At 33.1% G+C, this 15710-nt stretch overlaps 1 protein-coding gene across 45 annotated transcripts in view; it reads right to left on the bottom strand.

Moving 5' to 3' along the window:
- LOC114336038 (longitudinals lacking protein, isoforms H/M/V) overlaps positions 1 to 15710 on the bottom strand; it is a 630205-nt gene that overhangs the window by 518516 nt on the left and 95979 nt on the right. Inside the window, exon 5 of one of the 45 annotated variants that reach the window (XM_050646600.1) lies at positions 12388 to 12690. The exons of the other annotated variants lie outside the window; for them this stretch is intronic. Coding sequence (XP_050502557.1) covers positions 12473 to 12690 — 218 coding nt within the window. The 3' untranslated portion in view covers positions 12388 to 12472. Of the gene's footprint in view, positions 1 to 12387; positions 12691 to 15710 lie in introns of those variants that run through there. 45 annotated transcript variants of the gene reach the window in all.

Consider the following 15710-nt stretch of genomic DNA (forward strand, 5'->3'; position numbering starts at 1 on the left):
AGATTTTTCCAAAATGTTTAAACAAATTAAAAGAGGAGTTGTTAACATTTTGTCGTCAGATTTCGCTAGTTTCTTGTTTACTTAAAAAAGTTCAGTGACAAACTTTTTAGTTTATAAATTTAACGAACACAGCATTAAAATATATAAGTCATAAAGAAGTTTTGTGGTAAATTCCAAGTCAAAATATGCAATAGGAAAAAAGTTATGTCGCTTCGAACAGAGTGCTCTGTCTACGATACAGTTTCATCGTTATTTTATATAGAAAAAAAGACTGTTTTTACGGCATTAAAAAATTTCAAATTATGGTTTGAAAAACTTAGCTGATTTGTGCAACGTGCCAATTAAAAGAGCCATAGAAATAGTAAAGCTCTTTACGAGTTTCCTCTATGGTCAACAAAAAAATTCCAAAGTTACACATAAACAGATATCAATTCTTAAGATATCAAATAGCTATTTCTAAAAATGTATGCATAAATAAACTCATGATCATAATCATCACCCAGCCCTTTGTGTCCACTTTTGAACATAACTCATTTGCCTTGAACTTTTGCCTCATTTTTGTCCATTGTGTTCTATTTTATGCACTATGCATCCAATCTCTTGACATTTTCTTGAGATCGTCAGTCCAACGAGTAGGGGTCTTCCTATACTTCTTTTGTCTAATCTCGGCTTTCACTCAAGTAATCTCTTCGTCCACCTCCCATCACTGATTCGGGCGACGTGTCCGGCCCAGATCCATTTCAGGGTGGCAATTCGGGAAATTACATCGTTAACTCCTGTTCTTCGCCTAAAATTTTCATTTCTAACTCGGTCACGAAGCAATATACCCAGCATTAACCTTTCCATTTTCCTCTGAGCTATTTGCAGCGTTTTAGAAGTTGTAACTGTCAATGTCGAAGTTTCATAAATAAACTGCCTCCTTCAAAACCTGCTTTAAAAACACATTTTTATGAGCTCTTTGGCAAATTAATGAATGATACAATGATCTCTTCTGACTACTACGACGTATGTACGGGAATGGAACTGCTGCAGAAATATTTTTGTTCGTACAAGGGAACAATGTGTGTGAACATGATGTCTGTCCCGGCGTAGAATTTAAGTTAGAATATTGTAATATTCTGATAGCTGTAATTGTAATAATTCGTCCCATAATAAACTAGAAAAACAAGATGTAGTAGTAGGTAGAAGTAACAAACGATGTAGAAGTTGAAAAATAAAACTTTTATAAACTCCTGGACAAAATTAACGCACCACTCATATTTTTCTCAATAATCTTTATTGATAATTTACTGGACAACTTGAGATAGTTGAGTTGAAAAAGTGAGTTAAACTTTTCATAAAAAGTGCCGATTAAATCAAAATGCTTGTGAGAAACAAGTTTTTTATTGTGATATTTCATCACATGCATGTTTGGAACTTCATTTGCATAAAAATCAAATAAACAAATGAACCGCCAAAGAAATTTGTCAATGGAGGAGGCAGTGCGAGCATCGACTATCCTAGATGAAGGATATTCAATGCGATACGTTGCAGGTTTGTTAGGAAGACATCATTCCAGCATAAGTCGCAAGGTGAGGCGATATAATGAAACAGGGTCGTTTTTTGAGACAACGTGCTCTCAGAGATAGGAGAGTCACCAGAAATTTGCTAAAAAAATGAACTAGCAGATGTTCGAAATGTCGCGATATCGTCTCGAACAGTTAGAAGACGTTTACATGAAGCAGAATTGAGCAGCAGGAAACCGGCCAAAAAAACCCTTGCTTACCAGAGAACACAGGGTTCAGAGATTGAATTTTGCAAGATTGCATCAAAATTGGACCATCGATGATTGGAAACTAGTTCTTTTCTCCGATGAGACTAGAGTAAGCCCAAAAGCTCTAGATGGTCGTGAACGTGTCTGGCGAACGCGAGGAGAAAGGTTTGCCAGATGCTATATTTCTCCTAAAGTACCTTTTGGTGGTGGCTCTAAAATGTTTTGGGGGGGGGGGATATGTTTTGGGGGGGGGGATTTGTTTTGAAGCTCGTACGGAGTTGGTCCCCATACGTACGAGGTCTATGAATGCCCATTATTACTTAGACAACATTATTGGCGAACATGTAATGCCTTTTACTCCGTTTCTTGGACTTAATTTTTTATTCATGCAAGACAACGCTCGTCCTCATGTGGCTCGACAGGTTATTGGCTACCTAAATGATGTTGATATTCCATTATTAGAGTAGCCACCTAACCGTCCGGACATGAATCCTATAGAGCATCTATGGGACTATCTCAAAAAAAAGATTCGAAGTCGTAGACCCCCTATTGCCAATCACAACCAACTCACTGAGGCCGTTATGGAAGAATGGAAGAATATTCCGCAAGCTTTTGTTGAACATAATAAGTAGAGGAGGGCCTACACGGTATTAGTGTTGACCCAGATGCATTTTATTGTTACTTTACTGATTTTTTTCTTTTTGCAACTTGGAGTTATGCTAGCTTATTTACGCATTTCCGGCAAAAACCAATTTTTAAAGAAACAATAAGGCAAATTAAGGTCATGATAAAGTCATGTTGGACTTATTTTGCAGGTGTTTATTATTATTTCAATGTAACTTAGTTTTATTTTGTGTTCATATTGTAAATATTTAGATTAATTAAAGTGGCGCGTTAATTTTGTACAGGAGTTTATGTATAATTTTTTCGTACATATCATTTAATTTGTACTGAATATATTTCCTTGTGGCATTTTTATAATCAACTATTTTCAATGGGAAATAAGCCACAATTTTACCAAAAAAAATGATCTAATTAACGTTCCGACGCCCAAGTCGGGTGTCGTTGTCAAAATACAAAATAATACTATAATAATCATTTAATTTAATATTTATATTATTATATTTTATATTCTTTCATACACAGTCATTTAAGATGCGTATACTTCTTAAAAATATCAAAAAAAAAAGTTTTAAAAATAGCATAATATTTGTATATATAGGACATTGAGTTTCGATTTACCGAGTGTGTTGCACGCCATGCGCGCAACCAGCGCGTGGCCGATGCCGATCTCTAAAGTCACATAACTTTTTTCCTATTGCATATTTTGACTCGAATTTTTCCAGAAAACTTCTTCATAACTCATGTTTTAATGTTTTGTTGGTTAAAATTAAAAACTAAAAAGTTTGTCACTCAACCTTTTTAAGTAAACATGAACCTACAAAATCTGACGACAAAATGTTTAAAAATTAACAACTCTTTAAATTTGTTTAAACATTTTGGACAAATCTCATTGTTATCTAAATACTTCATAGATGATACGGTAAAATTTTGAAGAGGCAACATTTTCAGCGACCAAAGATACAGCGAGCTAAAGTTGAAAAATTAGCTAAATTAATGTTTCACATTTTTGCATAAAATTTGATTTTTGAACATGTTCCACCAATTCTAGATAAAAATAAACTTCATATTCGGATTCAGCGACCTGGAAAACATAAAGAATGACAAAAATTGGTCATTCACTTCAAAGTTGATTTTAGTGGTCGGTATAACACCATTTTAGAGGTTGCTGCCGCTTGTCTATTAATCAAGTTCAATATTATCAATAACGTTTACTAGTTTTAGAGTGCTGGTGTTTTAAACTGATAATCGACACATTTTGTAGATTTACTGTAGAGTTAATAGCAGCTGGACAGCCTTTAACGCAGCAATACCATTTAACAGTTTTTGTTTCAATCCCACGTTCACCTGTCATTTTCCTTTTTGCGGCAAATCTGTTACCGTTAATTATCAATAAGGGCCGTTTTTTGTTTCCTTCCGACTTGAAAATGTTAAAGTAAGTGGAGTTTTCTAAGTCGTCATTGGTCCCTTCGTCTTCTTTACCTAAAATAATCTAGTGTTTAATTTGTGTCGTTTTTCTAATTCCATTTTATGTAGAACGCAATGCATGCTTAGTTTTAGGATAAAAGTTTATAAAAGAAAAATAATATAAAAATCGACTCAATAAAAAATAATTGATCTTTATTCTTAATTATTATATCAATATATGTATACTATTTGCTAATTGGTTTTTTACTTCAATGAACAAATATGTATCATTGATAGCTTTCTTTTAAACTATAAAATCAAATATTTGTCAGAACTGTACCTTTTTTGGTATTTTTCAAAACTACATAGGTATTCTTAAAGCTTTCTGGTAGTAACTAGTAGTAATTAAGATCTTCAGATGAATTTTGAATGCTCAGAAATACCGAAATAAATTAAATAAAATATATTGTATTAGAAAGTAAGATAAAGAATAAAAAAGCTCTTAGTCACTAAAGGATCCCTCAACATTCTTTATGGAAAAGTGGCCCCAGGCAAAATGATAGTTATCGGTGGAAAGATTAAAAACGCTGGACGGAAGGGCCGCCCGAGAACTTTATCGTACCGATCTATTATCGTTATCATACTAGATACTGGCATTCTATGAAAATAACAAAGTTACTTGTTATTTTGATATTTTAGAGACACCTTGTATACTTGAAAATATTTTATGGTTCTACGTATCATTAATTCCTGCATTTGAGAAAATGTTCCATGCCATATTTCGGGGACATACTAGAGATTATTGCATAAATCAATAGAATATTAGTCATACTTTCATTTTAAATTAGTTCATTTTTCAGAGAAATTAATAGTTTACAATCAGCGGTTCTCAATCTGTGGTACATGTACCACTGGTGGTACATTTCATTATTTGAGGTGGTACGCAAAACTCAAAAGAGCCAAAATCAGCACCACCATTGGCACAATTATAGTTAATTAGATCACCTAGCTAGACAGGTATTTTAGTTAGGTGGTACCAAAAATAATAAAAAGTATTTGGTGGTACCTGACTCAAAAAGATTGAGAACCTCTGGTTTACAATATTTGCATTTTCATTCTATTTCTATTACGCCAGTCAATGCGCGAGAGTAAAAACAAGATAATACCTCTGAATTCTATCCTACTGTCCAATCTCCTAATTCAAAGTCTATCCTATATATTATGGCGCTTTTATCATGGGGCCGGTTCCCACCCCTTCTCGGGAGTAGTGATGTAACGAATGTCATTTTTTGAACATTCGCGAATACGAATGCGAATGCGAATATCTGCTACCGACATTCGCGAATGCGGATGCGAATGTCCAGTTTTTTAATAATTTGTTTCTATTTTTGTTATGTTTCCTAAATTATTAATGAAAAGTTAATTGGTATTTAGTGTAAATCAATCTGAATCTTAATCTTTATCACATAATACCAAATAATAAGATAAAGTGAAAGCTGACAATGTGATTATTCGAGGTTAAGTTACCTTTTCTTCATAAAAAAAAGTTGAGAAGTGAATATATTTTGATTTTATTAACCTAATATTATCTTCAATGATTTTTTTTCTAATATTCATATTCGCAAAACATTCGCACAAACTTCGCGAATGCGGATGCGAATGCGAATACGAATATTCGTTACATCACTACTCGGGAGTGGAATATTTTTATTTTCGAATTACATGATTAGACAAGGCGAAAACGGCGGGTTCGAAGGGAAAAATATTCCCATGAGATTTTTTTGCATAATCACATTCGTGAGACATCCCATAATAAGGTTCAAGAAGTCGCCCAAGTGAAAAGTGGGCCAATTTTTTTTTAACAATTTTTTTTTAATCAAATTGCAAGAATCAATATTTTTGGCCCGAACAATTTTTTCTTTATATTTTTGGACCATTCTGGACAAAAAAGGTCTCTTATAATTTTTCTCTAAAGTTGATCGTTTTCGACTTATAAGCAATTTAAAATTGAAAAAAAAACGAAAAATGGCGATTTTCAAGGCTTAATAACTCGGTTAAAAGATATTATTATGAAAGTCAATATATGACTAAATCAAAGTTTGAAGCCCCCCCTACAAGATCCTGAAGAAATTTTTGTCATTATTTTATTACTAAGCTGTTATTTTTAAGTAATAATAATAAGCGTCATGCACGTGTGCGGGGCTGTAAATGCTGAGTGCGAGAGAGAAGCTATTCCAGCAGTCCAATTGTGCATCTTACTCGCACTCACATTTACAGCAGCGTCAATACGATACAACCACTCATTTTATTAATCAAAAATAACAGCTTAGTAGTAAAATAATGACACAGATTTCTTCAGGATCATGTAACGGCGACTTTAAACTTTGATTTAGTCACTTTCTGACTTTCAAAACAATAATTTTTGACCGAGTTATTAAGCCTTAAAAATGGCCATTTTCGCGTTTTTCAAATTTTAACTTGCTTATAACTCGAAAAAGGTCAACTTTAGAGAAAAATTATAAGAGACCTTTTTTGTCAAGAATGGTCCAAAAAACCTAATAAAAAATTAGTCCGGGCCAAAATATTGATTTTTGCAATTTGATTAAAAAAAAATTGTTAAAAAAAATTGGCCCACTTTTCTCGTGGGCGACTTCTTGAACCTTATTCTGGGATGTCTCACGAATGTGATTATGCAAAAATATCTCATGGGAATATTTTTCCCAACGAACCCGCCGTTTCCGCCTTGTCTAGATGAAAAAGGAAGATTTTTAAGAAAATTTAAAAATGCGCTCTATAATTTGATCTTATTTTTTTTTCAAAAACCTTTCATTTTAAACCCGTCCAACTTTTTGAAAGTAGAAAAAACACTATATTCAAAGGTATTGCAGAAGAAAAACGATGCATTTAAATTCTGGTGGATGAGGGGTTAAATATATGTACTTGTTATGTATGAACGTATTTTTCCTTAAAGTACATTAGTCATATATTTTTTTGCACCATATCTCGCTTAGTTTGAATGTAACCGACATTAACGGTGCTCGTTTTAAAGGCCTTTTCAAAAACTACAAAAGGCGTTGGTAGCATTATACACCTAAAACCCACCGTTCCTCTGTTATTTCAAGTTGAATACACCAATTTGAGCATGCACTAAAAAAACAAACTCTTTTCACCTACCATATCTCTTTTTGTATTATAAATAGAAGATTTACGAAGGAACGAATCTCTTTGTTATTTATAATCTAAAAAATGTTTTATATAGTGTTTTTAGTTCGATGCATAGTTTTTAAGGTATTCACAAAAAACCGCCCGAAAAGGTGTCATTTTTCAATGAAAATTGCCAGTTTTCACTACGCATAACTCAAAAAGTATTGAGTTCTCAAAAAAAAAGTATAGACCAGTTTTTGCTTAGAAATAGGTTCTCTAGCCACTACCGTGGGTATTTTGACCAACAAAGTTTCCACCCCGTTGAAGGGGTGGGAACCGCCCCAAGATAAAAGCGCCATAGTATATAGGGTAGATTTTGTTTCTTGAGCTATTCCCTACTTACTGTGAAAATATCAAGTACATTGATGTAGTAGGATGGAATTCGGAGCCAAATACCCTCATTGACTGCCCCATAATAATGCTCTGTTATGATCGCGCGAGAGAGGACACACACAAGATTATAGCAAAATTTCTATTTACTGTAACTTTTCGACTTTTTGAGCTACAGCAACGAGTTTTATGTCATTGGAAAGGTAATTGTGCATTCTTTCAAAAGATGTAAAAATATACAGGGCTGATCTAAAAAATTAAGATTTTTTTTCATTTCCGATTCAACCGTAAGGCATATTTTAGGTAAAATTTATTGTGATAGTAGATAATAAAGTACCATATATGTCTGCCAAATATAAAATTTTAGTTTCTATTACAGAGTCCACTCCTATGGGGAGTTAAAAAATCTGACTAATGTCATTCAATTTACCGATAGAATATTAAAAATATATCAATAAATAAACAAATTCCCTGGATCCATTTTTGAGAAAATCTAGTTCAAAGTTATGTCAAATTTTGACCCCTTAAATAGGCAACCCATAACTTTTTCTGAAAAACGATAATATTCTTCTTATAGCCCCCATCTTTAGGCTATATAACGACTTTTTCAAATTAAACTTATCTTAAACAAGTTTTTAGATAGGTAAGGAAATGTATCGGGTGGGCGGTCGGCCATGTTGGCCGCCATTTTGAATTTGGAAATGTCAAATTCCGTATTTCTATTTACCTATCGATGGGCTAATGAGTTAAATTTAATTCGTTTTGGTCCAAATTTGCAAAAATGGGCCCCAAATAACCCCCTATTTCGGCCCCCTTTGAGAGGCTTTTTTTAACAGCTTAGTTTCTCGACAAAATTCCCTTAAACTTACTCGTACCGAATTTCATCGAAATCGGTCTAGTAGTTTTTGCTGGGCGGTGGCGACATACGTACGTACATACTTCCGACATGTTTTTTTATTTGCTTTTTAGACTCAGGGGGACTCAAAACGTCGAAAAAAAGTGAAATCTGAAAAAATTTTTTTGCACGATCTTATAACTTTATCTATTATACTGCGTATGTAGTACGATAAAGTAAAAAATCCATGGGACCTAGGTCTAAAATACTACTATTCTGAAGCTACAGCCTTCTGTTATTGAATTCAGGTGCTCTGTTTACATTAAGTGCACACGGTCAAGTGAACGAAAATATTCATTATTGCGAGATTCATTTTCTTCATACTTTATTGCGTGTTGCATGTGTATTCGTGGTCAAAAATAGATACATCGTATTTTAATCTTCAGAAAACCTCCGAAAAGTTCAGAAAACTGCAGAAGTGCGATAGAAAACGTGCTGCTAGAGCGACATAAGAATTACCATGTTTTCATGAATGCTTCACACTTATCCAATACCAGCATAGAGTACCGCCTTATCTTTAGAAAACTACTGTATAGTGGCGGATCTACGGAGGTAAGAAGGGAATTAATTGAACACTAAAAAATTATAGATATACGATTACAAATACTCACAAAGCAATGATGAGTTAAGAAGTCTTAACAATTAACATAAAGGAATCTAGACAAGAACATTTCAATTTGGTAACGATTTTTCAAACAATATCCTTTCTCGAAAGGTAGCTATGAGAAGAACACAGAGAGCCACACCTACTAGATCAGTTCTTTTTAGTTTCATGTGCTGAGTTGTCACAGGACTAAAAAACTATTATAACTAGTGATTTTACCTACAGTCCTAAGTGCCCCCTACAGTCGGCGTACTCAATTTATTTTACTTCCTCCTATTTTATCGTATCTCCCTCCAATTTTTTCTGACCCCTCCTATTTTTTTCGACTCCTTTCTATTTTTCTGGAATCCTCCAATTTCTTCTGACACTCTCTATTTCTTACTGACTCCCTCTAATTTATTTTTATTACACATTTATATAGATATAGATTTCAAAATTAAAGACAATAAATAACGGCACGTGGCACTTGTGACAGAAATGACTACTTCTTATAGCACGTTATATACTACTGAAATGTTATGTCTGTTTGTCACTAAAGTATCTTCATGCTTCATGCTATCATGCTACGACCTTTCATTAGATATCGTAAATCAGTTTGGCTGATTTTTTCTGCAGATATATGTCTGAGGAATCCCTTTTGTGGGACTAGATATATGAAATTTCTCAAGGACCAAATCACATTCATGGTAAATCGTTGGTATATACGTATATTAAACTATCCAATGTTATGGCAGGTACATGGCAACTATTTCCAATTAGCCGATTTTGTCATTTTGTTTGATCTAATGTGTTTAATTGTGTAATGTGTGTAATTATTTACATTTTCATTATCTTATATTTATTATTAATTACTTAACTTTGATTATTAATACATATATTGTAACAATAAAACTAATACTGGTTTGTGACGAATAAAAGAAGATTGGCTATTTTATTTTAGTCGATTTTATTCATCATGATTTTATGTTTATTCATTATCATTATTATCTTGGGTAGCGATAAGAAGTACTCGTTTTAAAAATTACAGGTTATGTTAAATTAATATACCTAAAGTAAATATTATGGTTTACCTTTACCACATAACAAAAGGTTTGGCTGAAATACATTGTTGAAGAATAAACAAACAAAAGTAAGTATAAAAAAACTAAGTTTTCAATCTAACAGCACATAAAACAACATCCAAAAATGTTACTCTACATCCTACCAGATTGAAAATAATGGGAACCTTCTCTGGTAACACCTCTGAGGCTTCTATAATTTGCAAGCCATAACGGATGCTGAGACTAAGGAAGATGAGGGAATTTTACAAATTATAATTCACGTCCCATCTGCTCAGCGCGATAAAGTTCCAACGAGAATGGTTCCCTTCGTGCTCCAATCAGAGTAAACGTGTAAATCAAAAATGAATAACCATTTTCAATTTCGTTGCAACACGAAACTAGTGCCGCATCATCATTCCAGTTCAATCAGAGAGTGCAGCAAGCACCTCTACCGGTTTCGAAACTTATTAGTCTCTCATCAGGAGGCACATATGCTGCTCTCTCTGACCCAACTAGGACAAACCCCGGCGTGCAGTCACGGATTGCAACGAACGAAATGGCAAGGATGCCCTAGCGGCAACTGCTAGCAAAAAACTAAGTTTTCAATCTAATAGCACATAAAACAACATCCAAAAATGTTACTCTACATTCTACCAGATTGAAAACAATGCGAACCTTCTCTAGAGAAGCTAGCAGTTGCCGTTAGGGCATCTGTGCCCTTTCGTTCGTTGCAATCCGTGACTGCACGCCGGGATTTGTCCTAGTTGGGTCAGAGAGAGCAGCATATGTGCCTCCTGATGAGAGACTAATAAGTTTCGAAACCGGTAGGTAGAGGTGCTTGATGCACTCTCTGATTGGACTACAATGATGATGCGGCTGTAGTTTCGTGTTGCAACAAAATTGAAAATGGTTATTCATTTTTAAAAATAAGTACTGCATAATATCGTTACAGCTAAGTGTTGAAATTAAATAAGTAACTGGACAGTATTTACTTATCAGAAGTTAATAATTTCTAAGATTTTGCAGAAAATTCTGATAAATTCATAAATTCATTCATTCAATGGGTACTTTCCATTCTCCATTGTCTCCTTATTTGTATTTCGAGATCTCTAGGCGATCCTTTCGTTATAATATATTTAACAAAGAGGGTTATTACTGTTAGGTATAACCACATATATTAGTGTTGATTGCCTAGTAAGTTTAGTAACTAGTATGAGATCCGGTCTATTGTGTGCTTGCCACTGGTTGGTCTGTGAGCATAGTGCGATCTCAATATGGCTTGTAGTTGTTGTTTTCAATCATTCTGTCAGGGACGTATTGATAAAAAGGGAGATGGTCGGTTTGGAAATGTCCCAGTTTGCTAGTTCTTGGTGTAGAATCGTACCTACTGAGTCATGGCGTTATTTATAATCACTTTCAACAAACGCCTGGCAGCCCCCAGTAAGATGTCGGAAGGATTCTTGAGTTTGGCATCCATATAGGCATTTGTCATTTTGGACCTGAGGATCTTTGACAATGTACTTTGGGGTAATTTCTAGTTGGAATAACCTGATCCTGAATGACAAGTAGGAAACCCTCTGTCTCGAGAAACATCTCTCCTGATGTTAACCAAAAGGTCGACGCTCTATTGTCGACATATTTTTGGTTGATCTCATTGAGATGCAGAAGGCGTACATATTTAATGCCAATTTTTACTATTGAGACATGACTCATTAGGCTGTCTTACCCTTCGTACAAACTCGGAAGTGTTCGGTGTTCATTAGTTTATGGTTAATTTTCAGAGCTTGCTTTACTCCCGAGATATTTGTCATGTCATTTTCACTCATGGCCTCGATGTTCTAGCCATTTTGTATATCGAAACCACCGGTCTGAACCTGTCCTCTAACTATATTTAAGATACGGTACTTGTCCTGACTGAAGGGCATACTAATATCATTAGAGAAGATTTCTACAGGCTTACCATCTGATCTAAGTGTTTCCGAGTGAAGGCCATTATTTTAAATCATCCATACAACAAATGATTAAGCTCCGTCACAACAGTATTGTTATTTTTGATGCTAAAACCTGAGTCAGTGGAATTCAGTAGCTGAGATAGTGTATATAATAATATAATTAATAATCTAGTTTCTTTTAATTTAATAATAATTTTCTTCCCTAATTTAATAATAATTTACTTTTATCTGTTACGTATAATGTTGACTATTTAACATAGCTGTTCTGACTTTATGGACTGCTGCTCCAAAAAGGGCTGTAGTAGATTGGCTGAACAATTTTCATAGACTATGCAGGCTGGATATCGATCTTCTAGTATCTATTTTTTCTTCCATTTTTCTTGACGCATCGTTTGAAGCAGGTTATATCGTTGAAAAAATGAGTAAAATTTCAGCAAACCCCAATTATTTTTTAGCTTTTTACCTACCCTAGAGAGGGTGTTACAAAAGAATATAGACCATAGTATATATTCCTTAGTGTTACCTTTTTACGAAACACCCTGGACATAATTTACAAGGCTACGTTATTAAAAACTACAGAAGGCTTTAAAGACAGTTTTTATATACATATAGTCAATTATATAGGCATATTCAATTAAACTCATTGTCCACCCAAAGTTAAACGAGCTACCTTATTTGTCTCCTCGAACAATTCTGGGCGGCCTCCGAATTTTCATGTTGACGAAGTAGATGCGATATCATATTTGATTTTTGATAGAAGGTTTTGAAGCATACTGGACATTTATTTCTTTTTTCTTTTCCGTATTCCACGTTTAAATGGTATTTTAAATGTTTCTTATTCTTGTAAACTCTCCCACATTGATAACATGTAAAAAGGAGTCCATCTAAAAAGTGACTGTATCACAGTATTAAATGTAATGATATCATTAAAGTATGACAAACTCAACACCAGACATTTCGTTTTTATGCATAAGAGATTACAAGAAAGCGTTTTGTCCAATTTTTATTTAATTTTTTTTTATTTAAAAATATTAAATAAAAACGTTATTTAAACTTAAAAGGTAATGAGAGATATCATGTTTTCCTGTCAACACTTATCTTCGACAACGGGCCTAAAGGCTTGAACACACCTCTCATGAAGTCTTCCAATCATACTCCGGTCCTATATTGCTTCAAAAATCGGGTCGGTGAGGAATCGGAAAGGAATTAACACATATGCCATGGCTTCCTATTCCTTTCCGATTTAACACTAGTCTATTTTGCCAGTCGATCATGGAAGGTAAGTACTTTGCGCGTAATCTTTCTATATACTCTGGACTCTGGGCTAATTAGCAAAATACAAGGAAAAGTTATTTACCAGCAATTTTATTGCTGGAATCGAATCTTATGATTGTATATATTAATAATATAGGTATGCAAAGTCCGCAGATAGTGTGTTACTTTTTTTATATACCAAATGGCGCCCGAAAATCGTCTTTTTTTCAATTTTTACTCTACAACTCCAAAGATTTTAACTTTACACCAAAAACACCCAAATAAAAATTCACCGTAATTAAATTCTGCATAGAGAAGTGTTTTCCCGATTTACTTCGACGAAAATTTTCCCCGGAAAATGTCGGTTTTTCCTACAAAATCTTTAATTTTCTACTAAAATTTTAGATAAGTAATTGTTTATCAATAATTAAATAACTTGGTAATATAAAAGCTCTTTTCATATAGATCATAATTCCAGAAGCCGATGGAAATTGAATGAACAGTTTAGCAACAATTGAATTGTTAATTAAACATTTACGGTCGCTCTAATACCCACAATAATTATGATACATAAGAATAGCTATGATTTTTGTATAAAAAGACACTACACCTATCTAATGTTCTTGACAGAATTGAAATTGGACTATTTAAGCGGCCTCAGGAATATTTTAAAATTATAAACAATTTTTTGGCTTATAAACAAATAGAATATCTCGGGAAATATTAGATTAAATTAAATCATGAAAACGGTATTGGAAAAAAAGCGACAGGGCGCTTCTTTCAAAAGAAAAAACATTTAATTGTGATAAGTGGTTCCTGAGATACAACCGGTTAAAGTTGACCGGTATTTATGGCAAAGATATAAACAATAGGATCATAATTTTAGAACCATCACCTTTTTACTTTTATCCCCTTTCTCCAAACCAATTTTCATATCTTTAAAATAATCATAGCATATATTATTATAATAAAAACTATCGATATTACGAGTGAAAATTGCCAAAAATAGCAAAATTCCAATCAAAAATCAGGTAGGAGAAAATGTTATCTCAAAGTTCAAAATCGGTATACGTTAAAAAAATGAATTTTCTCGGCTTCCCATGGAGCAATTTTCTTCATTCTTTTTTTGTTCCCAAGTAACTTGAGTAGAGCCATCTAACTAACGCATTATTAAATGTCAAAGTTGCTTTTGTTCTGTTATAATAGATTGATTTATTTATAAGAAAAGAAAACTACATATTTTTTCCAGCTGTAGACTTTTTTAGATAAACTTACTACAAGTGTACCTTTTAACGTTAAAAACACAAATATTCTCATTTAAAAGCTGTATAGCTATTTAAACAATCTTTATTTAAACAAATTAAAAATTTTGTTATAATAAACTAATTAATTTATTATAACAAAACAAAAGCAACTTTGACATCTAATAATGCGTTCGTTAGATGGCTCTACTCGAGTTACTTGGGAACAAAAAAAGAATGGAGAAAATTGCTCCGTGGGAAGCCGAGAAAATGCGTTTTTTAACGTATACCGATTTTGAACTTTGAGATTACATTTTTTCCAAACTAATTTTTGATTGGAATTTTGCTATTTTTGGCAATTTTCACTCGTAATATCGATAGTTTTTATTACAATAATATATGTTATGATTATTTTAAAGATATGAAAATTGGTGTGAAGAAAGAGCATAAAAATAAAAAGGTGATGGTTCGAAAATTATGATCCTATTGTTTATATCTTTGCCGTAAATGCCGGTCAACTTTGACCGGTTGTATCTCAATAACCACTTATCACAATTAAACGTTTTTTCTTTTAAAAGATGCGTCCTGCTGCTGTTTCCAATACCGTTTTCATGATTTAATTTAATTTAATATTTCCCGAGATATTCTATTTGTTTATAAGCCAAAAAATTGTTTATAATTTTAAAATATACCTGAGGCCGCTTAAATAGTCCAATTTCAATTCTGTAAAGTACATAGATAGGTACAGTGTCTTTTTATACAAAAATCATAGTTATTCTTATGTATCATAATTATTGTGGTTATTATAGCCACCGTAAATTTTTAATTAACAATTCAATTGTTGCTAAACTGTTCATTTAATTTCCATCGGCATCTAGAATTATAATCTATACGAAAAGAGCTTCGATGCTACCAAGTTATTTAATTATTGATAAACAATTACTTATCTAAAATTTTAGTTCAAAATTAAAGATTTTGTTACCGGTATTTTCCGGGCAAAATTTTCGTCGAAGTAAATCGGGAAAAACACGTCTCTATGCAGAATTTAATAACGGTGAATCTTTATTTGGGTGTTTTTGGTGTAAAGTTAAAATCCTTGGAGTTATAGAGCAAAAATTGAAAAAAAAAACACGATTTTAGCTAATGTAGCTATCGGTTTCAATGAAGAAGATCTAATTACAAAAACCAGTGTTGATAGAGAGCAGTGAACGTAAATATTTGGTATACTATGATTGGAAAAAACACAAGAAGAAGAATATCTTATACTTTTACCTGATCTGTTGGATGTCACTATTTTTTTTAATACTTCAGGCCTCGTACATATAAGGGCGGTTTGCCAACGTTGACGTCGCGGTTTAGAATGCCGATGTACATGTTCAATGAGTTGGAACATAAATTGAAAGAAAAAT

Source organism: Diabrotica virgifera, chromosome 3, assembly GCF_917563875.1.
Source record: "Diabrotica virgifera virgifera chromosome 3, PGI_DIABVI_V3a".
NCBI classification, from domain to species: domain Eukaryota; kingdom Metazoa; phylum Arthropoda; class Insecta; order Coleoptera; family Chrysomelidae; genus Diabrotica; species Diabrotica virgifera.